Source organism: Idiotropiscis lumnitzeri, chromosome 14 (assembly GCF_059441095.1).
Source record: "Idiotropiscis lumnitzeri isolate Australia: NSW breed Sydney's pygmy pipehorse chromosome 14, RoL_Ilum_1.0, whole genome shotgun sequence".
Taxonomy (NCBI): Eukaryota; Metazoa; Chordata; class Actinopteri; order Syngnathiformes; family Syngnathidae; genus Idiotropiscis; species Idiotropiscis lumnitzeri.
The window spans coordinates 689,833-713,408 of record NC_142404.1 but is presented as its reverse complement, the minus strand read 5'-3'; the positions used below and the strand labels follow the sequence as shown (position 1 = coordinate 713,408).

At 47.1% G+C, this 23,576-nt stretch overlaps 2 protein-coding genes across 2 annotated transcripts; both read left to right on the top strand.

Moving 5' to 3' along the window:
- The first annotated feature begins 435 nt into the window (after window positions 1–435).
- LOC148323095 (uncharacterized) lies at window positions 436–18,609 on the top strand. Its single transcript, XM_088314284.1, has 3 exons — window positions 436–712; window positions 18,198–18,359; window positions 18,454–18,609. Exons 1-3 carry the CDS (start codon window positions 612–614, stop codon window positions 18,593–18,595), a joined length of 405 nt encoding a protein of 134 aa, XP_088170410.1. The 5' UTR covers window positions 436–611; the 3' UTR covers window positions 18,596–18,609.
- On the top strand, window positions 11,324–16,613 carry LOC148323096 (zinc finger protein 862-like). Its single transcript, XM_088315349.1, has 2 exons — window positions 11,324–15,436; window positions 15,676–16,613. Exon 1 carries the CDS (start codon window positions 13,330–13,332, stop codon window positions 14,887–14,889), a length of 1,560 nt encoding a protein of 519 aa, XP_088171475.1. The 5' UTR covers window positions 11,324–13,329; the 3' UTR covers window positions 14,890–15,436; window positions 15,676–16,613.
- Window positions 18,610–23,576: the final 4,967 nt, after the last annotated feature.

The window sequence follows — 23,576 nt, the reverse complement described above, 5'->3', positions numbered from 1 at the left end:
GTACAATTTGTAGTGTCATGATGGTACTGTTCAAATTTATCATACTCTCTACTACTATTTATATAAATTAATCCCATACCTTTTTTTTTTATATATACATATATTTTTTTTTTTTAACCTATTCAGAACATTACAATTAATTGAGCCTAGGACCTTACTATTGTTTATTTGAGCACCATGTGAATTAAGATAAAAATGTAAAAATAAAGATACACAAAACATAACCTCTAACTACCACTCAAAACTTAGTTGTTGTCATACTCTCCATATATTGTGTCGCCAAATAACAAGGAAGGTTTAGCCCATATTATACAATATCACAGTTCAATCAGTTCTGAGGGGCAAATGAGCACTCAACACTGGCGACAATATTCACAGAGACATAGGCTACTCTACCAGTTACGGGATGGTTAAGAGGAAAGCTTCAGCCTCGTTAGGATCCTTAAATGTCTTCAGTACTCTATTTGCTTTGAAGGACAGGCTCGCAGGATATGCCATTCTGAAGCGAGTATTTTTTTTTTGATGAGCTTCGCGCACACGGTATTGAAGGCTCGCCTCGCAGCCCGGACATCAGGTGGAATGTCACGGGTAATTCGCACTGGTCCCCCCTCATGCTGAAGATTCCCAAGGCGTTTCACAGCCGCAAACGCAATGGAGACATCTCGAGAGCGCTGAAGTTTCACCACAACGGGGCGTGGACGACCATCACCAGGTATTCCAAAAGCCCGATGGGCACTCACGATGGCCACAGACGCGACAGGTAGCTAATAAACCCCTCGAAAAATTCAAGCGGGTCTCCCCCTTCGATTGACTCGTTTAGGTTTAGCAGCCTGATGCTCTTCTGTCTTTTTTATCGGAACCATATCGACCTCCAAGCGAGAAACGCATGATTCAGCCTCCATTTGGCGTGCAACAAGTGCCGCTGTAGTGGCAACAGCATCGTCAATGCGCTTCACCATGTCATCCATTTTCGCTTCGAGCTTCCCCATTGTCTCATTCACAGATTTTAGAATACTCTGCCCTTGCTCGGCCACAGCCGCTGAAATACTTTTAAGCAAAGTCTCCGTTATAGGAACAGGGGTAGTTGAAGGACTAGCATGAGCATTTACACTATCGTTGCCAAAGTTGGGACCGGCATTAAGATGAGGCGTGGCATTGCACAATTCTGCTGCATCGCGGTCCTTGTTTGATTGCTTTAGTTGTTTTGGAGGCATTGTGAGGAAAGTCTTTAGTTAGCTGCTTGGAGTTCAGGCTTCAGTGCGTTGGGTTGGCGATTTAATAGCTTTAGGCAAAGTTTTGAGTGGAGAGGGTTACTGCCAACATACTCACTCGCCGCCATGTTCCTTTCAAGAGTTCAGTCTAAAATTATACATCATTTCTAAATAATGAAAATCTATAACACCTTAAACGGCAGTTCACTTAGAAACTTTGGACGAGACAGACGTCACGTGAGTGAGCGAACATTCTCAATTTTACAACATATATTATAAATTCTACTCACCTGTCCTGCTTGATGTGAGCCGCTATCAGCTTAGTACCACATGACAGAAATATCCACTCTCGACTCACACTAATGGAAGCCATGTCTATTTTTTGACACTACGCTCTTCTGCGAGTGACGGTAGTTGGTGTGACCCTGCGCGATGGCGCATGCGCAGTAGGCCGCCCAATTTTGACCTCGGACTACAGTAACTACACGAGGACAAAACACGTAGTGATGTCTCTGCGTAATCACTGCCTGTGGTATGTGTTTGTGCGCGTGTGCGTGCGTGTGTGTGTGCGTGTATATATATATATATATATCTATATTGAAATCTATATCTATCTATATATATATATATATATATATATATATATATATATATATATATATATATATATATATATATAGATATCGAATCAAATAAAATGTTATTTACATAGCACTTTTCAAACATAAAATGCAGTTCAAAGTGCTGTACAATAAAAACATCCAAATTACAACAAAAAACTAATAACCACTCCACCCACCCAACATAAACACAAGACACATCCACATGCACGCCTGAACTAGCATACACACAACCTAATAAACTGTCTTAAAAGAAAGACAGAAAGACATGGCAAGGCACAGAGAAACCATATGAGAAAATGTACCCAGGGTAGCTCATCCGTGCTGAGAGGGATGACAGCCCACGGCCACAGGGAGCTCCGCCAACACACAGACCCCTGGCCCAGACCGACCGGGGTAGACCCTACACATAGTGCAGAGGGACCCGGTCCGCCGGGTCCTAGGAGCCTCTGGGATGAAGCCCCCTGACAGAAGGCCAGCCACACCTCCCAGCGCGGAGGCCCTCCTTGAGGAAACACTGGAGCTAAAATATATTTAAAAAAATAATAATACTAAAAGACAAAGAAGCTAAAAATTAAAAGACAATAACATAAAACGACGGAGCTAAAATATATAAGAAAAAGGTTGATACTAAAAGACAAAGAAGCTAAAAATGAAAAGACAATAATATAAAACGACTGAGCTAAAATATATAAGAAAAATGATGATACTAAAAGACAAAGAAGCTAAAAATTAAAGACAATAATAGTAGAAAAAATGACAGTCCTGAATTAAAAGACTAAGATAAATCATTTCAAAGTCAAACTAAAAAGGTGAGTCTTTAGCCTCCTTTTAGAAATATCAACAGTCTCTGCGGACCTGATGTCCTCTGGCAGGCTATTCCATAGACGAGGACCAGAATGACTGAATGCAGCCTCACCATGTGTTCCAGTCCTCACCCTAGGAATAATTAACAGGCCGGTGCCAGAGGACCTCAGGGTCCGCGAGGGTTGATACAAGAAAAGAAGGTCAGATAAATGAGATGGCCCAAGACCGTTAAGGCATTTAAAAACTAATAGAAGCACCTTAAAATCAATCCTGAAACACACGGGGAGCCAATGCAGCGATTTTAAAACTGGTGTAATATGTCCCCGCCCTCTGGTCCTTGTCAGCACCCGTGCGGCTGAATTCTGAAGTAGTTGTAGACTGGAAATACTCTTTTTGGGAAGACCAGAGAGCAGGGCATTACAATAATCTAGGCGGCAGGAAATAAAAGCATGCATCAGCACCTCCGTGTTAGCCTGAGAGAGAAACAGGCGGACTCTGGCTATATTCTTAAGGTGATAAAAACCAATTTGGTTACATTTTTAATATGTGCTGAACGTGTGCTCCCTTTTAAACAAAACTTTTATCATAAATGACCTGATTTTAGACAACAACCTTGACGGTATTCTTTTATCTGAGACATGGCTAGGTACAGATGCTCCAGTTGCTCTCACCGCGGCTTGCCCACCGAATTTTGATTTTTTATTTTCGACCACAGACTGTAAAAGAAGAGACGGGACTGCGTCAATTATAAAAACTTCTCTTATTTCAAACAGGTATTTATCTTTTGAACACCATGCCTTTGTTTTCAGCAGTCCTTCTATTCTCTGTGTCACACTTTACAGACCTCCTCATCACTCTACTTCTTTTATTAGTGAGTTTTCAGAGTTCTTATTGATTTTACATTCCACTTAAAACTGAATTTTAATAGCCGGTGATTTTAATGTGCACATTGACAATATCTCGGACCCACTGTCCAGAGAATTTTTAAAACCTTTTAAACTATTTTGATTTGAAACAGCATGTCGCCCAGCCAACTCACAACAGAGGACACACCCTGGACCTAGTCATCACCTACGGCCTGTCCGTTGGTGTGTCCTCTGTTGTTGACCTGGCTGTGTCAGACCACTACTGTGTATATTTTAACATCGCCAGTTTTAATCAACAAGCAGCCCCGGTGAGAACAGTGAGGAAACGCTACCTAATTTCTGAGGTGGCTGCAAATTTTATTGAGATTTTAAAGAGCACTCCTGCTGACATTTTACCTGCACCTTGTGATTTTATTGTTGATAATTTTAACAGGGTTTTAAAATCAACATTAGACTTGGTTGCTCCACTTAAAAAAAAAAAAAAAAAAAAAAAATCAAGACGATACCCCCGTGGCGAAATTATTTAATTAAAAAATCTAAAAGAATTATGTCTCAAATCTCATTACAATTAATAAAAACAACCCTAGATAGCTCTTCTCCACCTTCTTTTAACCAGCTCTGATTTTAAAAAGTCCTCACAGACATCGAGAGACGCTCTCTGGGAGGACTTTGCAGACCACTTCAGAAGTAAAATCGATGACAAAAGATCCAGTCTTTTAGCTCATCAAAATGTAAGTTTTATTAACGCTGGACAGTCATTTGGTGGTTGGTGAGTGCAGAGGATGTGAAGAATGAGTGCCAGGGGAACCGTGGACTCTGTGGAGAGAATCCCGACCTCGTTGGCCTAGATCGGGCTCCCCAGGCCGGGTGGCAACTGAGGACGGGACTGGTGAGTGGCGCCGAGTTTGTGGCCCACTCGTGTGCCGGGACACTGCGTCCCTGAGCAGCCCCACTCGAGAGCGGCCGACCGGGCCACGCGTGGACTTACCCACTCCGGCCGAATTCAGCGTGAGCGGCAGGGAATTCGAAGGAGCACCTGGCACTCCAGCCCTCGGGTCAGATGCAACGGCCGACGTCTCCGACCGCAGGGGCGCAGCAATGTCAGCGGCAGAATCCTCTGCCAGGACGGAAAAACGATTCTTCATGACCAATCGAGGGCGGGGGGATGGTTCTCTGCTCCTCTGGCTGCGGGACGCCACCTCGACCTAGGTGGTACCATGGAGTGGTGTTGAGCAGGATGGGCTTGGGCAGGTAACTGGATCCCATCTCACCGTGTCCGTCAGTGCAGCCTCAGTCATACTCGCAGCTGTCATGATTCCGCTGGAATGCCCATCCATAATGACGGCAGAGAGTTGTGGGAAACTGGTCGTGAAAGACGAGATGAGGGACTCCTTTCGACGGAGCTCCTCTGTCAGACAATGGACTTCCTCTCTCAGGTAAGAGATTGTTTTATTTGTCTCATCCTGCACTAATATGAACCGGGTCCGGTGACCGGGGCTAGCACGGTGGGCTAGCAGCGGCTAGTCTGGGGCCGGAATATGCTAGCTGTTTGATAGTTGTTTGGATAGTTGGCCGATTCACCGGTGGGAGCGTGTCCGTATGTTAAAAATTTTAAACAGATACTGTATAAAAAAAAATAATAAAAAGTCTAAAAAGTATCTCCAAGTAGTAAAAGCTTACTACGCTGAGCACCATCTTGAACATTCAGCTCGTCTCTGATATGCCAGTACTCTCTCACTGTCTGCTCTGTTCAATCCTTGGCGGCTGGCCAGCCATTCAGGACGATTGCCTTTACAGCTTGCAACTGTGCATCTCCGTCAGTGTGTTGTTGGATCTGCAACAGTCTTTTGTCTGTGACATTAAAATAGGTCGACATGTTTATTTGTTCGATTGCCCACTGCTCCTCCACCATGCTACAGACCGCGTGCTCCGCATAAAGAGAGAGGGGCTGCGAGTGTGGCGCAATAGCTCGGCTTAGCATGTCACTAACATACATTTCGGGTCCCGGTTTGTTGATAATCTGCAGGTTATAGCTTTGTAGAGCTAGTAGCATGCTTTGTAAGCACTTGGGGGCGTTCAGAAGAGGCTTGTTGAATATTGATATAAGAGGCTTGTGAACTGTCTCTGCAGTGATCATATCTCTGCCATATAGATAGCTAATGAAAGCGCTGACAAGCAAAAACTATGCTGAGACATTCCTTGTCTATCTGAGCATAACTTTGGTCAGTGAGTGTGAGTGCCCTTGAGGCGAATGCGACTGGCTGTCCGTCCTGTATCAAACAGCACCCAAGGCCATGCTGACTGGAGTTACTCTGCACCGTGACTGGTTTTGTGACATCATAGTATCAAAACACCGGCATCAATGGAACAAGCTGCTTAATCTCCTTGACGGCTGCATCGTGCTTCGGCAGCCAGTGCCACATACTGTCCTTGTCTCCTCAGAGGTTCACATGCTTCTGATAGCTTCTGAAGAAACTTGGCCAGGTAAGTGACGAATCCGACAAACCTCTGCACACACTTGACATCCACTGGAACTGGCATATCCACAACAGCCCTGACCTTTTCCGGGTCGGCTTTGAGACCCTCAGCTGAGAGTATGTGGCCATGGAAGCGCAACTCCGATACCTTGAACTGAAGCTTTTTGGCGCTTAGTCGCAGCTTATCTTGCCGACAGAGGTCGAGTAGAGCAATCAGCTTTGCATCATGGTCTTTGCTCGCTTCCGCCACACTGTCACCACAACCAGCCACAAGGATATTGTTGTCTGCAATAGGTTCCACCCCTTCAAGGCCTGCCAAAAATTCATGTTGCTTTCTCTGGTAGACCTCCGGAGCCACAGACACACCAAATGGTAGTTTTAACCACCTCTTCTGGCCCCAGGGTGTCCAAAAGGTGCATCCACTAGCGTGAAAACTTTGGCTTTGGGTAGCTTGTAAAGAACATCCTCCAACGTGGGCATTTTGTAATGCGACCGTTTCAGTGCATGGTTGAGATGGTGCGGGTGTAAACATATGCATAGCTTCTCTGGCCTTTTGACTATGACCATGTTGCTGATCCAATCAGTGGGCTCGGTGACCGACGTGATGAGGCCTAACGCTTCATATCTGTCCAGCTGACCCTTCAAAGCATCCTTCATGGCGACAGGGACATTGTGTGGTGCGCACTGCACTGGCCGCACTACTGGATCCAATTCAAAATGAACTTTTCCAGGAAGTGCCTCCACTGACCCCATGAAGACGTCATGATATGACACAATGACTGCATTTTTGGAGAGCGGCTTGGCAAGGCTGCTGCCCACCATGTTGAGCTCCTCCACTCTGAGCTCCTCTGGAATGGTAAAGTGTATAAGTCCCATCTGCACACTGTACAATGAAAATAAAGGGATTTCTGATTCTGATTCTCCTTCGACACCAAGCGGGACAGCAATAGCAACTGTTTAGCATTCACGACCTGAAACTCCAGTTTGTATTTGCGGCCCTGCAGCACACAGTCCATGGTCAAAACCCTGTTGGATGGCGGCGTTTGGTCTGAATAAAGCTTGAGCAAAGTATTGCTTGGCTTGAGTTTATTACCTGGAGCAAGTCTCCTTTTGTCACGGAGACTCATAACATTGCATGTGGCTCCTGAATCAAGCTGCCATCGCTGTAATTTCCCATTGAACCGAAGCTTCACAAACTACTTTTGTCCTTTTGTCCTCACTGCTCCAATGCTCTCTGCAGCATACACAAAAGCAGTTTTGGGTACCAAGCTTTCTCCGTCTACTTTCTGTCCCTCCACTGCATTGAGTTTATTATCTCTTCTCCTAGCTTTATGCACACCTTTGCAATTTTATTAGCAGTGCCACACAAATGACAATTCTTGCCATAGGCTGGACAGTGTTCCTCCCGCCACGCATGTGACATGCCACAGTACTTGCAAGCAGAGAGAGTGTTAACTTGCCTGGGGTGAGCGTTCATTTTTCTCAGCAGAGCTGGTTCCTCTTTTGAATGTAGGTTTTCCGATGGTATTAATATTGTCCAATTGAGCTCCCTCCTGCTCCATAGATCTCAACTGTGCGTCACTCTGCTCAGCTGCTCGACAGGCCTCAATAGGACTGGCCAGTGTCTAATCCTTTTCTCTGAGCAGTCGTCTGCGTGTACAGTGAAACGCTGGTTATCGCGGTTAATGTGGACCAAGACCACCCGCGAAAACTGAAAATCCGCGAAGTAGCGGCGCCCCTTCAAAAATGCTTAAAAAAACCTATACAGGTATACAGTATACCCCCCTGTATACAGTACACCATATAGAATACGGGTAGAGAGAGAGAGAGAGAGTGAAATTCATGTTATAACAAAAAAAAAACAAATTATTATTAAAACTTATATTTTTTTATTCCCCAGCCATTATTTTTGTATTTATTCAATTACTTCTTTTTATATTTATTTAATTACTTCGACTTTTACCTGCTGGTACGCCGTCTGGTGTGCCCTGTGAAATGAAAGGTGGCATTCTTCATTTATTTGCTTATTCATTTATTCATTCATAACTGACAGCCTCGCGCTACGCTCGTGCCCGGTCGGAAGAGGTGCTCCTCTTCGGCTTAATTGTCACGCACGCCGGATCTCCTCCCCCGAAGCGTGTCTCCGTTGGGTTGAACTCGGTTTCATTTCGCCCCGCTCGTGCCCAGGGCGGAAGGTGCTCCTCTTCGGAGTAATTGCCACGCACGCCGGCCGGCCTCCTCCGGAGCTCTCGTACGGTCCCGAACGGAGCGAAATGTCGCCCCGCTCGTGTCCGGGCGGAAGGTGCTCCTCTTTGGCTTAACTGCCACGCACGCCGGCCGGCCTCCTCCAGAGCTCTCGTACGGTCCCGAACGGAGCAAAATGTCACCCCGCTCGTGTCCGGGCGGAAGGTGCTCCTCTTTGGCTTAACTGCCACGCACGCCGGCCGGCCTCCTACGGAGCTCTCGTACGGTCCCGAACGGAGCAAAGTGTCGCCCCGCTCGTGCCCGGGCGGAAGGTGCTCCTCTTCGGCTTAACTGCCACGCACGCCGGCCTGCGCTCTGGTATGGTCCGAACCGTGCGAAACGTCGCCCCCGATCGTGCCCGGGGGAACGTGCTCTTCTTCGTCCACTCTCCTCTTCGCCCACGCTCTTCTTCGGCGCACGCCGGCCGTCTAACCGCTCCAGCGCCCAGTCGTGCCGCTCGGCGAAACTACAATGCCCCCGCGCAGCGGAGCGAATAGAGAGCCCCGATCGTGCCCGGGCAAAAAAGTTTTTAATTTTTGAATATTTTTTAGACCCGCGAAGCACTGAACCCACGAAAGGTGAACCGCGAAGTAGTGGGGTTTCACTGTATTCCCGTTTGTAATGGCGATAACTATTTTGTCTCTGATTAACTCGTCTCGCAGAGCGGCGTAGTCACATAAAGGGATATCTGATTTATGATACATTAGTTTCACCGTTCAATATTTTTTCGAGGCACTTTTTTTTTAATTTATAGTTTATTGAAGCTACTTACATTTGTTTAAACTCAAAAGCACACAATTTTCCATTTAATTAAATCTATTTAAGCAACACCTGATTAGTTTTCTGCTGTGCGTACTTTGCAACATATTAAAAAAAAAAAAAGCACCATGAAAGTAAAGGAGTGGAAGAGTTTAAACCTGGCTAGTTTTATTTGATGTCCTGCATCTTGTGTCACTGTTATTCTGTGTAATGCTGAGTGTGTGGCTGGTGAAGCTGAACAAAGAAAGTGAAAGAATATGAACGTTTGGGAGGTTTTAGGTTGGTGCCTGGCGCAGACAGACACCTCGAGCGGGAAGGGGTCGACAAGAAACTGGACCCTTCAACCACAAGCAGGAGGAGCCACCACTTGAAGAAAGACCAATAAGAGCAAGCTAAAGTTAACTGCAGGATACACATAGCCAATAGAATCATGCCAGGATGCCTTTGTCTCTGTGCCATTTGCATATTGTATAGGATGAATCATTACTGGGCAACTCGGGTAGTACATTCGCTGGTGGCAAGAGAGGTGTAGAGTTGTATTGAGAGGGACCCGAGACCCAGGTGCCATGTAGAAAGTCTGTGTATTGGGAATAAACCCACTTGTGCGTAAAAATGCCGGCTTCCTGATACCTTTCTATTGCAGAACGAGCGCGCATATTGTTGGATGAGTGAGAGTTGGGTAAGGTCGCGAATTGGAGTCAGATTACTAATTTGAGTTTACATTGGGTTAAAGTTAAATTCTAACATTGATATAAAGCTAAATTCCAACAAAAGAAAATAAGAATATTATACTAATACAAAATAAATTATCTGAGAAATGACCCATCTTCTGTGGTGCATTCTAAGAAACAGATTACAGCATATTTGACAAATAAACAGCTCCTGAACAAATAAAAGTTAGACTATACTTATCTTGTAAAGCATATTTTCAGCATCAGCAACTTGTTAAACAAAAACAGGACCTTCAACTTAAAGTATTGGGTTAAAGTTAAGGTGGAACTATATAGGCCAGAGGTATTCAATTAAAAGTTACAGAGGTCCACGACTAAAATTTCTTCGAATAAAAAGGTCCGAACCAAAGTCCAACTTCCCTTAATGTCTAGCCTATGTTGACATTTTTAGTTTCAATATTTAGTCATTTTCAACAGAGCGCACTTATATACTAAATATTTAGCAATGTTCACATTAAACACCTTTGCCAGTCAAACAAATATAAGGCGTGTATTTCACATTCAAGAAAATGTGGCTCCAGGAATTTAAGTTTGCCACTTCCAGAAAAAAAACAGTCAAATATCTCCTGCAGAAATATATCAAGTGCTAAGCATTGAGTTAACATCTTTTACCTTTTTTTCCTCTCAAATCAAAGAGTGATCAGCCTAGAAAAAAACGGAAAGCCTAATTATCCAAGTAAACAGGTCAACATGTTCAGTACAAAATCAATAAAATGGCTGTCCTCATGAAAAACTAATTCAAAATGAGCTTTGACACCACCTTTTCTTTTGAATATTTTTTTAACATCTCTTAATGAGAAAAATTAGTTTGTGAATGCCCTGCCAGTGACTTAATTCTGGGTTGGAACGGAGTCAGGGCCATTGGGATTTGGTAGATTATTTCACACATCTGGCCTTTGTGTTTTCCTTTAAATAATGTTTGTGCAACCGCATTTAAGCACTCCTTCACAACTTCCCCATCACTGAATGTTTTTTTTATGTTTCCCCAAAATCCATGATACTTTTAGTGAACATTCGTTTGCATGCCGCTGGGCTGTAAACGAAAATGTAAAAATCAGTTATACTTCAGCGAATAACTTTGCAAAAAAGGGCAGTGCTTTGTTTCGTAGTGGCGCTTCGCAATGTTGCGACGGTTTCGGAGCATATGATGCACACTGGTTTTGAATCGGCTGCAGCCAGAACGAAGCTAAATTTCTCCGTCCATTCATTTAAAACAACACGCATCGACCTTGCTAACTTTTTAGCAAGGCATACTGTCAGCAGCACTCTCTTCCGGTCTGCTGTGCAATTGGCAGTGGATCGTAAACAAAAGATTTGATTGGCTCAAATCAGTGACGCCTTTTCCGTATTAACTAGAATTGCAGCGCCAACCTTTGCGAATGCGCCCTGGAAAAAATTCATCGTAGATCGATCATGGGTCCGGTTCGAACCATCGCGCGGTCCGCCATTTGGTGATGCCTGATATAGGCTATAAACTATTTATTATATAATATTCATTTATTTTATATATAAAATAAAAAATATTTTGCTGCAATTCATATTCATCAGTCTACTATACATAAAAACAATTATCTTCCTAAATATTGTATTATTTGAAACATCATTGTTTTTAAAATTTGAATCATTGTAACACAAAACTCAATACAGAAATAAAATACAGAAGTGTATCATCGTAGGTGCTTGACTGTATTTTCAGTATAAGCAGAAAATAAACACTTTATCCCTTAAATATTTTTAAACCATTGTACTTTGTGTCACGATCCGTCTGCGGCGTCTCCAGCAAGTGGGCGTGGCCCGGCGGCTCCGCTCCGGGAAGCGGCCACGAGCGAGACGCGCTCCCGATCGCCACAGCTGAATGTCATTAAGACACTAATCATTGGACTACTTAAGCAGCCGACGCGGACATACCCGCGTCGGATTATTGTCCCACGTTGCTCATGCTATTGCTCATGCTCTTGTTCACAGATTGTTCTGCTCGCGATTTGCTCTTGTTCTGTTGTTTGCGTTTTCATGTTTTGAATTTCACCAGCTACTTTTCGGCTCGCTTTAAGTTTACCGTCTCAATTGGATTTTGTCTTCACCCTTTCGTGGTAAGCATTGTTTTTCGGTTTCTTGCGTTGCAAGCGTTTTCTGTTGATTCCTTATTTTTTCCTGGAGTGACTCGGTCTCCCAGCGTTTTGTGTTTCGCCTCTCCGGCGGCTGTACTCATAGAACCCTTGCGGTTACTAAATTTATAGATACTGCATCATAGTGATTATTGTGTATTGCTTGACGGCTTCCAATAAACATCCTGTCAATCAATTCCTCCTGAGTCTGCGATTAAGGATCCACCTTCCACCGCTTTCCAGCCTCGGCTGGGAAGCGGTCCTGACACTTTGTATACAAATAAAGATGTATTGAAGTGTATTGTACATGTAAGGGGCTGCTTTTCCACCCATGGCTGGAAAAGCAGTGTGGAAGGGACCCTTTAACCGCGGACACAGGAGATGCAGTGCTTAACAGGATGTTTATTAGCACAATGGTACTCATACCTGTCAACTTATACGGTTTCCCCGTATTTTATACGTTTTTTGACAATTTCTAATCACATACGGCGTAAAACGACTTTTATACGGGAAACCACAAAAAAGTTAAACAAAAAAAAATCCCAATGACATTTCAGTCCAGACCGATATCGACTCACCATTCGGATCCAACCGATATCGACTGACGCTTTTCGGATAAAAAATGTCTCGTCTCGTCTCGTCTCGTCTCGCTGGTCCCTGACGACGATTGGCGCAGCGAACTAGCGAAAGTTATGCTCAGCCGCGCGTTTATTTTTTCGATACGGCCAGATTGAACGGTTTTTCGTCAGATTTCTGACGATTATTTTGAGGGCATGCGTATTGTACTGCGTTTCACTTTCCGTGTTTATTTTGCAATCGTCAAAGAGAAAAGTTTTAGAAGTGTAAGCATGGAAGAAACACCTAGTAAGAAGAAAAAGTTACAAAGCAAGGGATTTGGCCGCCATCACAAGGAATGGGAGTCTCTTCAAGGAGAATATGCTGGTTGGATTCGATCGTCACTCAAAGGCCCTCAATTCTCATTCTGCGTCCCTTGCAAGAAAGATGTAAAAGTAGCTGCTAGTGGTTTTTACGACCTGAAAAGCCACTTTAAAACTGCAGGCCATGTGGACAGTGTAGCGAGGTCCAAATCACACGTCTTGATGACCAAGCATTTCGTCTCTGCCGCCAATCCAGCTGCATCCCAGAAAGCGACGAATGCAGAGATTCTGTTCTGCTACTTTCTTGCGGAGCATAACAGTCCATTCACAGCTGCGGATCACTTCTCGGACTTGGTAAAATCCATGTTCCCAGATTCACAGACAGCAAAGGTAAATGTTTTTTTTTATTGCTTATTCAATTTTCAAATGTTAATCTCGTTTCTGCTTGAAAGTTTTGTCCCTGGTATTAATTTCTAAATTGTAGATAAGATTAAATATCTGGAGCATGTGGATTTAAGATAATAAAATTTGTAAACTTTGTCTGAAATAAAAAATTATTGAACTATATTTTATTTCTAATACATGGTGTGTATTTTTGCAGGCGTTTGCTTGTCGGAGGACCAAGGCTACGATGATCATCAAGGAGAGCCTGGCACCCAACTACACAGAACGCATCATCGAGCACTGCAGAATCAACCCATTTACACTGATGATCGATGAGAGCAACGACAGGACAACAAAGAAACGACTCGTTATATTGGCTCACTTCTTGGATGGTGACAACACAAAAACACGATTGCTAGATTTACCAGAGTTGAAATCTGGCACAGCAGCATCCATCTTTGACGTCATTGATGAGTTGTTCAAAGCGAAAGAAATCCCATGGAGAAACGTGGGCTTTGCGAGCGACAACTGCAACACAATGCTTGGCAAGAATAATTCCGTTCTTTCGCGTATCATTGAAAAAAACGAAGCCGTCTTCAGCATTGGATGCATCTGTCACCTAGGTAATCTCTGCGTGAAAGATGGTTTGAAATCGTTGCCAGTGAATATTGATGATTTGCTCGTGGATATATTTTATTATTTCAAACACAGCTCCAAAAGAATTGAGGAGTTTCAAGCTTTCCAGGATTTTACAGAGACTGATAATAAACAAATACTCAAACACTGTCCGACACGTTGGCTCTCTCTGGGGAAAGTAGTGAAGAGAACTCTTTCCCAATTCGTAGCACTGAAGAGTTACTTTGCAAGCCACAAAGATGTCGAAAAAACAGGAAAAGTAAAGGCCATCAATGCCAGACTGCAAGATCCACTTACTCTTCTCACACTACATTTCCTCGACTTTATTCTGCCACAAATCAACCAATTTAACGTTCTCTTCCAGACAGAAGACTGTATGATCGGGGACCTTCTGCCAGAAATGGAGAGGCTGTTAGGCAAACTGCTGGTCAAATTTGTGCGTATGGAGAACGTAAAATCTGCCACCTCCTTGTGCAAAGTAGAATACAAAGACAGATCCTTGCAGCATGACGACAGCAGGATCGCAGTGGGCCTCACCACAAGAAGTCTTTTCAGCGATGAAGAAGAAAGCCAGCCAACCATCACACCAGCAACTGAGGCTGTGTTCTACAATAGTATACGGAATTTCTATGAGGCAGTAGTAACCAAAATGTTAAAGAAATTCCCATTCGAATCTAACGTCCTCAAAGATTTGGTTGTTCTGGATCCGAAGAAAAGAGATCAGCTGGACTACACCCCCATTGTCAGACTGGCCGAACGATTCAAGCCAGAACTGGACCAAGAGGAACTGAAGGACGAATGGGAAGAGTACCAGTTATTGCCTGATGCTCTCTTGCCCCAGACTTCTCAGGATCAAAGGTCAATTCCCAAAGAATTTTGGCCTAAAATCTTTGAGCTGAAAACTGGATTTGGCCAAGAGCGTTTCCCCCTCATCCGACAGCTCTACCAAGTGCTCCTGTGCCTGCCTCATAGCAATGCTGACAGTGAGCGTGTGTTCAGCAACGTCAGAAAGATTCACACCGAATATAGAAAGACAATGGGCACTGACACTCTTACAGCTCTACTCCAGGTGAAGTTAAACTGTGATGACCTATGCTTCAAAGTTAAACCATCTCGGGAGCAGATTATGTCAGCAAAATCATGCACATCGGAATATAATAAAAAACATTAAACGTTAACACTGACTATGAAAATAAAGGTGAAATTGTTTATTTGAATACATGCTGGGCCTGGAAGTACAAGGCAAGAATGTTATGCATACTGCCTTCATTATTTTCCATTACATTGTCTTTCTTGCTAAATACTTAATAGTGATAATAAAATATAATTAAAAAACGCCGCGATTGTGTTTATAAGGTTTTTTATCCATTTATAAGGGGAACTACACTGGTTTATAAGGGGAGTCACTGTCCGAGGTTGACAGGTATGGGTACTTACAATACAAACGGGCGCGGAGCCGACAAAGTCCAACATAAAGCGCTGGAGGGAAAGTCCACTCCAGGAGGAAAACATTAACGATAACGAAAAACGCTTGCAACGCAAGGGAAAAGAACTAGAACGGAAATCGCTTGCCGCAGAAGAGCAAGGGGAGTCAATTGGGAACGAGCAAAGGAATCCGACAAGTACAGGGCACGAGACGTAGTCAATTGGCGTAACAAAGGTCATAACACGAGAATCAAGGAAACGAGGAATCAACACAGACGTGGCACGTAGCGAGAGCAATGAGGAAGGAATAATCCGAATCAGATGCGTCCACTTCTACAATGAAGGGGAGATCGGGGTTAGCATGGTGTAAAACGGGCGGGTTAGTGAAAGCTTTCTTGAGGGCCGAAAACGCATCTTCAGCCTCCCGATCCCACGCAAAGCGTGTCTTGGTGGAAGTGAGACGCGTAAGGGGGAGCGCTCAGCGGCTGTAGTCCTGAATAAAGCGTCGATAGAAATTAGCAAACCCGAGAAGGGTCAGCGTCGGAGGCTTAAATACACTGAATAATCATGGCTAACGTGACACAGCTGTGTGGCCGGTGGGCGTGTCTCTCCGGCCGTGAAAACATGGCATGACGAGAATGCCGGGAGGCACGCCCACGGGCCAGCTGAGAACATAAACAAACAAAACACAAAGACACGTGGCATGACAAAACACGGATCATGACAGTACAACTCCAAAATATTTTTAAATAAATCAATAAAATAAAACAAGTTTAGTTGCGTTTGGGCGTACTAATTTCCATCCTCCGCCACTTCTTTCAGATTTCTGTTTAAATCATCAGTCGTGTGACTTTCGAGCAGCCGTGTCTGAATAACGTTACATTTAATGTCTCACTCGGCAGTGACGTAAAGTGCCGTAACAGTCAGCTCGCGCAGCGGGGGCTGCTGACAAAGCCGTTGCTAATTTGACTCTCGTCTTGTTGTACAAATGAGGAATTGCAGTATTGGTGAAATTGGTCCACGCAGGAACCTTATGACGTTCCACTCATTTTCACATCGAAGTGATGTCGGCGTAAAAATGTTACCATGTTTGTTGTGCTTACGCCGACCGACTTTAAGCGTTATGTGACACTTGCAACCTACTGTTGAAGTAGTCCACGACACGCTTTCTATCTGGTGCATACTTGATAACTAAATTACTTCCAAACGCAAGAAGTGAAGTATAGTGGAGCTTCTTCCACTTCAGGTATGCTTGTAACCATGTTGCAATCGCTCGCGAGCTTCCCGTGCAGCTTGAGCCAAAATGAATGTGGGAGGGGCAGTCACGCAAAGTGAATGGATTTGCGCTAGCCAATGCAGCATAAAAAAAGGCGGAGGAGACAGCGCAGCTCCTCATCGTCATAACCTTTTGCGTATTGTTCGATCCAGTGCGCACCGAACCGTGACCACTGTATCGAACAATTAAATACAAATACACGTATCGTTGCACTCCTAATATATATATATATATATATATATATATAGAGAGAGAGAGAGAGAGAGAGAGAGAGAGAGAGACAGAGAGAGAGAGAGAGAGACAGAGAGACAGAGAGAGAGAGAGAGAGAGAGAGAGAGAGAGAGAGAGAGAGAGAGAGAGAGAGAGAGAGAGGCGGCACGGTGGCCGACTGGTTAGCACGATGGCCTCACAGTGAGAGACAGCATCGGGCGTGGGTTCGATCCCGGCTCCGGCCATCCTGTGTGGAGTTTGCATGTTCTCCCCGTGCTTGCGTGGGTTTCCTCCGGGTACTCCGGTTTCCTCCCACATTCCAAAAACATGCATGGCAGGCCGATTGAACACTCTAAATTGCCCCTAGGTATGAGTGTGAGCGCGGATGGTTGTTTGTCTCTGTGTGCCCTGCAATTGGCTGGCAACCAGTTCAGGGTGTCCCCCTGTAAGATGGGCTGAGGATAGGTAATCAGTTTGTGTATTTATAATCATGTTTTTATACAATATTTATATCAATGATAATTGCTTTAACACACTTACGTTGTTATTTTAACACACAGACACAGTATCCTGAAGATGTGTTTAGTTAAAGTAACCTTTACACCGTGAGTTGTTATTTTCTGCTTGCTGCTGTCTCCTGATGATTAGTTATTGATGTTTTCTGTCTTCTGCTGATTAGTTTAGTCTAAAACAGACCACCATTGTTAAGTAATCTCCTGTCTTCTAGTGATTTAGTTTAGGCTAAACAGATCATTGTATTCTAATTTCTTGTGATTCTTGAGTCAAGCTAATAAAAGCAGAGCCGGTGAGAGGAGGAGAGAGAGGAGTTGCAAGGAGCGGCTGCGAGCAGGCGAGCTGCTGCTCGCGGCCTCTCTGTCCCACTCTTTTCCCCCGCCGGCGGTGAAAATGAACAACGGTGTCTGGTTCCTCCTGGCCTTTCAGCTAGCGTTTTATTTCGGCCGTTAGATTTAGTAAGTTATTTCAGTAAGCTCTCCCAAAATGGGCATTTAAACCTGACACCCCCGCCTACTGCCCGAAGATAGCTGGGATAGGCTCCAGCACCCCCCGCGACCCTAGTGAGGAGAAGCGGTACAGATGATGGATGGATGGATATATATATATATATAGAGAGAGAGAGAGAGACAGAGAGAGAGAGAGAGACAGAGAGAGAGAGAGATAGCACACATGCTCTGCCAATCGGGCTGCACGATATTGGAAAAAAATGACATTGCGATTTTTGAAGAGGCTGCGATGTACATTGCGATATTGAAACGAGAAAAACATTCGCCAGATGACTCAAATTACTCTGTTTGGGAAGACTGCTTTGTTTATTGTACAGCTCTGGGATGGCCACTTGATAGAAATACGGCATTTTATACCTTTTGTCGAGCTTGTGGAAATTTTTTTAAACCTCTCTTTCGTGACGGCGTTGCGTTTCACTTTCACTTTCGCTTTCGCCCCGTGAAAAGTTATTGCATTCATGATTTGTCTATGCTGTTTGGACTTCTTATCATAAGGTGTGATAATAAAGGCGTTGTGGGGGTTCGGGTTTGGGGGGCCTGGCGAAGTTATTGTTGTTTCAGGTCTCCGGCAGTTTCCAGCCAGGCACGCCTCCGGCTTGAGAGGGCGTCGGCTCCTGCGCACCTGCAGCTCATCAACGGCAATCACCGCGGGGTTAAAGCTCAGCGCTGCCAGGAGCCAGACGCCGGATTATCCCGTGACCAACCGTGGTACCTGGCTCATGTCGTCGTTCACCTTGCTCTCGCCTGGTTGCCGTGACATGCGTTCGTCTTTAACCCCTGAATGTCCTCGTTCTCCCTCCAGCCGCCCAGCGCCCGTCCGAGCCCGTGCCTCTGCTGCATCCCGTCGAGTTCCTGACCGCCGCCTGCACCTTGGCCGCCCCTATCCTGCCTGCCTGCCGTTCTCCGCTCCCGCCTCCTCGTCGGCGTCTTCCCCGCCACGCTGATCTCCTCGCCCGCGCTCCTCCCGCTACAGCGCCTGTCTGCCTCCCGCTCGCCGCTCGCCGCTCCCGCTGCGTCGCCGCCTGCCGGCTTCCCGCGCCCAGCTCCCGCCGCTCCTCCTCCAGCCCCCCTTCCCCGGTTCCCGAACTCGTCGCTTCCCCTCCTATCATACCAATAAAACCTCCTCACCTCTCCCCGCTTGCTTTTGGGTCCTGTTTTCCCTCCATTCGGGTCACCTGACCGCCACAGGCGTCTGTCATTGTTTTTTGAGTAGATGGTTTTACATCGGGTCCTACTAATGAGTCTGAACTGGTTAAACAGGAGCTCGTAATAGCATTCGAATGGTCGAACGGGTTTGTTGTATTTCCTCGTGTTGCAGCAACAACGTCAAGGCACTGTCGGCAGAGGTTTTTTTGTGTGTTGTATATTTCTTTTTATGGCCAAAACAATTCCATATTTTCGGATGTTGACTTCCTTTTCTAAATCTACTGCCACCGTCGTCTCTTCCATGTCGCCTGTTAGTGTTTTCAGAGCGCATACAGTAGTGGCGTTGAGAATGGAGGGGGTGGGGGAGTGGCCAGTGACTGGCAGGAGGGAAGGGGTGATCGAGACAGGCTTTGTGGAGCAAACTGTAGCTTGCTGTTTCTATGAAGCTAAACAAATTTTAAAACATCGCACGTCCTACGATGTGACATTCGCGAATGCGCACATCGCAATCGCGATGTTCAAACCGCACACCGTGCAGCTCTATCTGCCACTGCTTGAACTAGTGACGGCGTGAGCTAGTTCTCAGTGCGCACCTGCTCATCAAGATTGGAACTCATGACACTCCCACAATGTGCATCCACCTGTGACTCTTCTGAAGACGATTGGTGCTCCATCTGCCCCAGGAACGTGAGGAAGTCAACTGGGAGTAAGTAAGTTCCTGTGTACAACCTTCTCTCTACCAGTGACACCATCACGGATCCTTTGCACATTGATCGATGGCTTCAGAGACACCACATTATAACAGGTCGAATCCCAACAATCCGCAACTTTCTTCTTGTCCTTTTGACCTCGACTGGCCAGCAGCACCCTGTCACCCACAGCCAAAAGTAACCCTTTAACTTTGCGGTTGTAAATCTGGGCATGACGGGTCTGTTCTTTGACAGCATGTTGTTGAGCAATCTTTGCGGCCTCAGTGAGGTCTCTCCTCAAGCAGTTCACAAATTCATCGTGGCTGACAACGTTGGTATTCTCCAAAACATGATGAAACATAATGTCAACAGGCAAACGAGGGACTCGTCCAAACATCAAGTAAAACGGTGCAAAGCCCGTGGTCTCGTGCACTGTGCAGTGATAGCAGAATGTCAACATGTTCAGCATCTGTGGCCATCTGGACTTGGACTTTGGGGGAAGCGTCCTGATCATGCCCCCAAGGGTTCTGTGGAATCTTTCCGCAATACCGTTGCCCATTGGATGATACGTCATCGTGTAGGACTTGTGCACGCCTGCCATCTCAGAGAGCCAACTTTGAGAAATGGTCCGCCACAACAAGGACATTAGTGGTCTTCTTGTCAACAGACTCCGCTGTCCAAAAATCAATGCACATCAGCTCCATTGGGAAAGAAGTACGGATGTTCTCGAGTGGTGCTCGGGCGTCTGGTTCAGGGGTCGTACCCAGGAGGCATCTCTGGCACTGCTTTTGTGTATCATGATGTCCTTCTCCATCCCAGTCCAGAAGAACCATTCACGAGCCAGAGAGAGTGTCCTCGACCAGACCTGATGACTAGTCGCGTCATGAACACCATGCAAGACTTGACGTTTTAGAGATACAGGGATGACGAACTGGAATGCTCTCTGGTTCATGTGGCAATCTCTCCACACTCTGTAAAGAGTCCCATCACGAACCTTCAACTTCTTCCATGCCTCAACAACACAAGCACACAGCTAGACTAGTCTTTCGCGCGCATTGGGTCTCTTGTGCCGCTGAACATAAAAGAGCACTCTGCTCACCGTAGCATCTTGCTGCTGCAGATTGTGTAACTGGCTGTGGTGGATGGCAACAGAAGGATCCTCTTCTGGCCACTGTAGTGACAACGGGGTTGCGCCAGGTAGCTAGGAGACACCGCCAGTCTGCAGGGCATCCAAAACAGCAGACACCTCTTCAGCACCAATAGTACCGCCGGCTGACTGATACGGAGCTTGCCCTTGGGAAACTTCTTCATCTGCATCACAAGCCCATCAAACAAAAAATATCTACAGTACAGTGTCATTAACAACTCCTTTGACTTTTTCCTGCAAGGACAGATAGGGTTCTTTCACCAGACGATGACTCATGCAAGAAGGGTTCACGGCTCAGGAGGTCAGCCACCGAGTTCTTGGGTCCTGGAACGTACTTCAAGTCTGATAGGTGTGCTGTTCGGCCGAAGCCGACAGCGTTTGGTGGACTCTAAAAACGCTGACCAGAAAAGGAGGTTTCGACAAGATGTTTATTGTGTCCGGCAACAAGCAATTAATCCATGCAGAACCTGCCGCATGAATCAGCAGGGGAGCTAAATCGAGGCAGGTATCGTAACTTACACCCGAGACGGGAACAGACAACCAAAAGCGCTGGTGGCCGCAGCCACACCAGGAAAGGAAAACGAAAGTTAAACTTAAAGCGCTTGCAATGCAAGGAAAATACAAAAACGAGAATGGCTTACCGCAAAAGGGAAAGCAAAGTCCAATGAGCGAAAAAACAAACATAAAGCGAGCCGGCAAATAGCTGAGGCTGAGAAACAAACGATAAAACAATACTCTGAACAAGAAGGGCAGAATCAGAACGTGAACCATGAACGAGAGTGTCGCAGGATAATAATCCGACGCCGGCTGTTTCTCGGCGGCGGTTTAAGTAGTCCCGTAACTAGTGGCATGATCGGAATCAGGTGCGGGGCTCGTCCGCGCGTTTCTCCCAGCTGGTACGGCGCGCGCCGGGGGGAAACGCCCACTCGCTGAAAACAGGTAAACAAAGCACGGATCGTAACAGTACCCCCCCCTTAACGGACGCCCCTTGGCGGACCACCTGGTTTTGAGGGGTGAGCGCGGTGATAGTCGCGGATGAGGTCGGTACACAGGACCCAGGAGCGGGGAACCCACTGACGATCCTCCGGGCCATATCCCTCCCAGTCGACCAGGTACTGGAAGCCCCTTCCCCTGCGCCTGGAGTCTAGGATCTCCCGAACCTTGTATGCTGGTGCCCCGTCGATGATCTCTGGAGGCGGTGGGGGGGCGGAGGGCGGAGGGCGGAACCATGTCGCAGGTAGATGCCGGCTTGATCAGTGAGACGTGGAAAACCGGGTGAATCCTCATGGTGGGGGGCAGCCTTAGTCGGACGGAGACGGGGTTAATGATGGCTTCTACTTCGAACGGACCCACGTACCTTGGGCCCAGCTTCCGGGAAGTTGCCGCCAAGTTGAGGTCCCGGGTGGACAGCCACACCTGGTCCCCGGGTTGGTAGGCGGGGGCAGGTCGCCGGCGGCGGTCCGCGATGCGCCGATTGCGTTCGGCTGTCCGGGAGAGGGCCGCCCTGGTCTCCTTCCAAACCTGGTGGGCCCGCTTGAGGTGGCGCTGGACCGAGGGGATCTCTTCCTTGCCGGCCTGGGTGGGGAACAGCGGCGGCTGGTACCCGTAGGCGGTCATGAAGGGCGACCGCCCGGTGGCCGACGAGACCAGGGTGTTGTGGGCGTACTCCACCCAGGGTAGGTGATCGACCTGGCTGTGGCAAACGCATCGGATGGCAGCCTCGAGGTCCTGGTTAGCCCTCTCGGATTGACCGTTGGACTGTGGGTGATAGCCCGACGACAGGCTTGGCGTGGCCCCCAGCGACCGACAGAACAGCTTCCAGACCCTGGAGACAAATTGTGGGCCGTGGTCAGACACCAGATCGTCCGGAACCCCGTGCAGTCTCACCACGTGCTGGACGAGAAGGTCGGCCGTCTGCAGGGCGGAGGGAAGCTTGGGCAGAGCGACGAAGTGGACCGCCTTGGAGAATCGGTCCACCACAGTCAGGATGACTGTCTTCCCTCTGGACGCGGGAAGACCTGTGACGAAGTCCAGTGCAAGGTTGGACCAGGGGCGGGCAGGGATGGGCAGGGGGTGCAGTAGTCCCGCCGGTGGTTGGTGGGAGGACTTGTTGGCGGCGCAGGAAGGGCATGCTCGAATATAGTCTGTGACGTCGGCCTTCAGTGAAGGCCACCAGAAGCGTTGCCCGATTAGGCCCAGGGTGCGGCGAATGCCCGGGTGGCAGGCCAGCTTGGACGCGTGGCCCTAGGTGATCACTTCTCCTCGGAACTGCGCTGGAACGTAGAGGCGGCCCGCGGGGCATCCGGCCGGGGCGCCGGTCTCCTCCTGCGCCTCTCAAATCTGCTGCTCGAATTTCCATTGTAGAGCCCCCACCAGGCGATGAGTCGGTACCACGCTGGGCGGGCCCCCCTCCTCCTCTTCCTCACCGGAGTCATGGATACGGGACAGGGCGTCGGGCTTGGTGTTCCGGGAGCCGGGACGGAAGGTGAGTGTGTAGTTGAATCTACTTAGCAGGAGTGACCAACGTGCCTGCCGGGGGTTGAGTCTTTTCATGGAGCGGATGAAGGAAAGGTTCTTGTGGTCCGTGTAGACCATGAAGGGCTCCGGGGTACCCTCCAACCAGTGGCGCCACTCCTGAAGGGCCAGGACCACGGCTAGCAACTCCCGATTTCCCACGTCATAGTTGGCTTCCGCCGGAGAGAGGCGACGGGAGAAGAAGGCGCAGGGATGGAGCTTCTGGTCGACCGGGGAGCGCTGGGATAAGACGGCCCCCACTCCTGAGTCGGACGCGTCCACCTCTACAATAAAGGAGAGCTCTGGGTTAGGGTGGTGCAGGACCGGCGGATTGGTAAAAACCCTCTTAAGGTTTGCGAACGCGGCCTCGGCTTGACTATCCCACGCGAAACGGATCTTCGTGGAGGTCAGGCGGGTTAGTGGCAGAGC

Excerpts from the sequence above, each read along its gene's own strand:
- LOC148323095 (XM_088314284.1), top strand. The coding sequence starts at position 612 with ATGCTGAAGATTCCCAAGGCGTTTCACAGCCGCAAACGCAATGGAGAC. Across the intron at positions 713-18,197 it reads GCGTGGACGACCATCACCAG|TTATTGTTGTTTCAGGTCTC; the intron begins GTATTCCAAAAG and ends GGCCTGGCGAAG. Across the intron at positions 18,360-18,453 it reads TTATCCCGTGACCAACCGTG|CCGCCCAGCGCCCGTCCGAG; the intron begins GTACCTGGCTCA and ends TTCTCCCTCCAG.
- LOC148323096 (XM_088315349.1), top strand. The coding sequence starts at position 13,330 with ATGATCATCAAGGAGAGCCTGGCACCCAACTACACAGAACGCATCATC.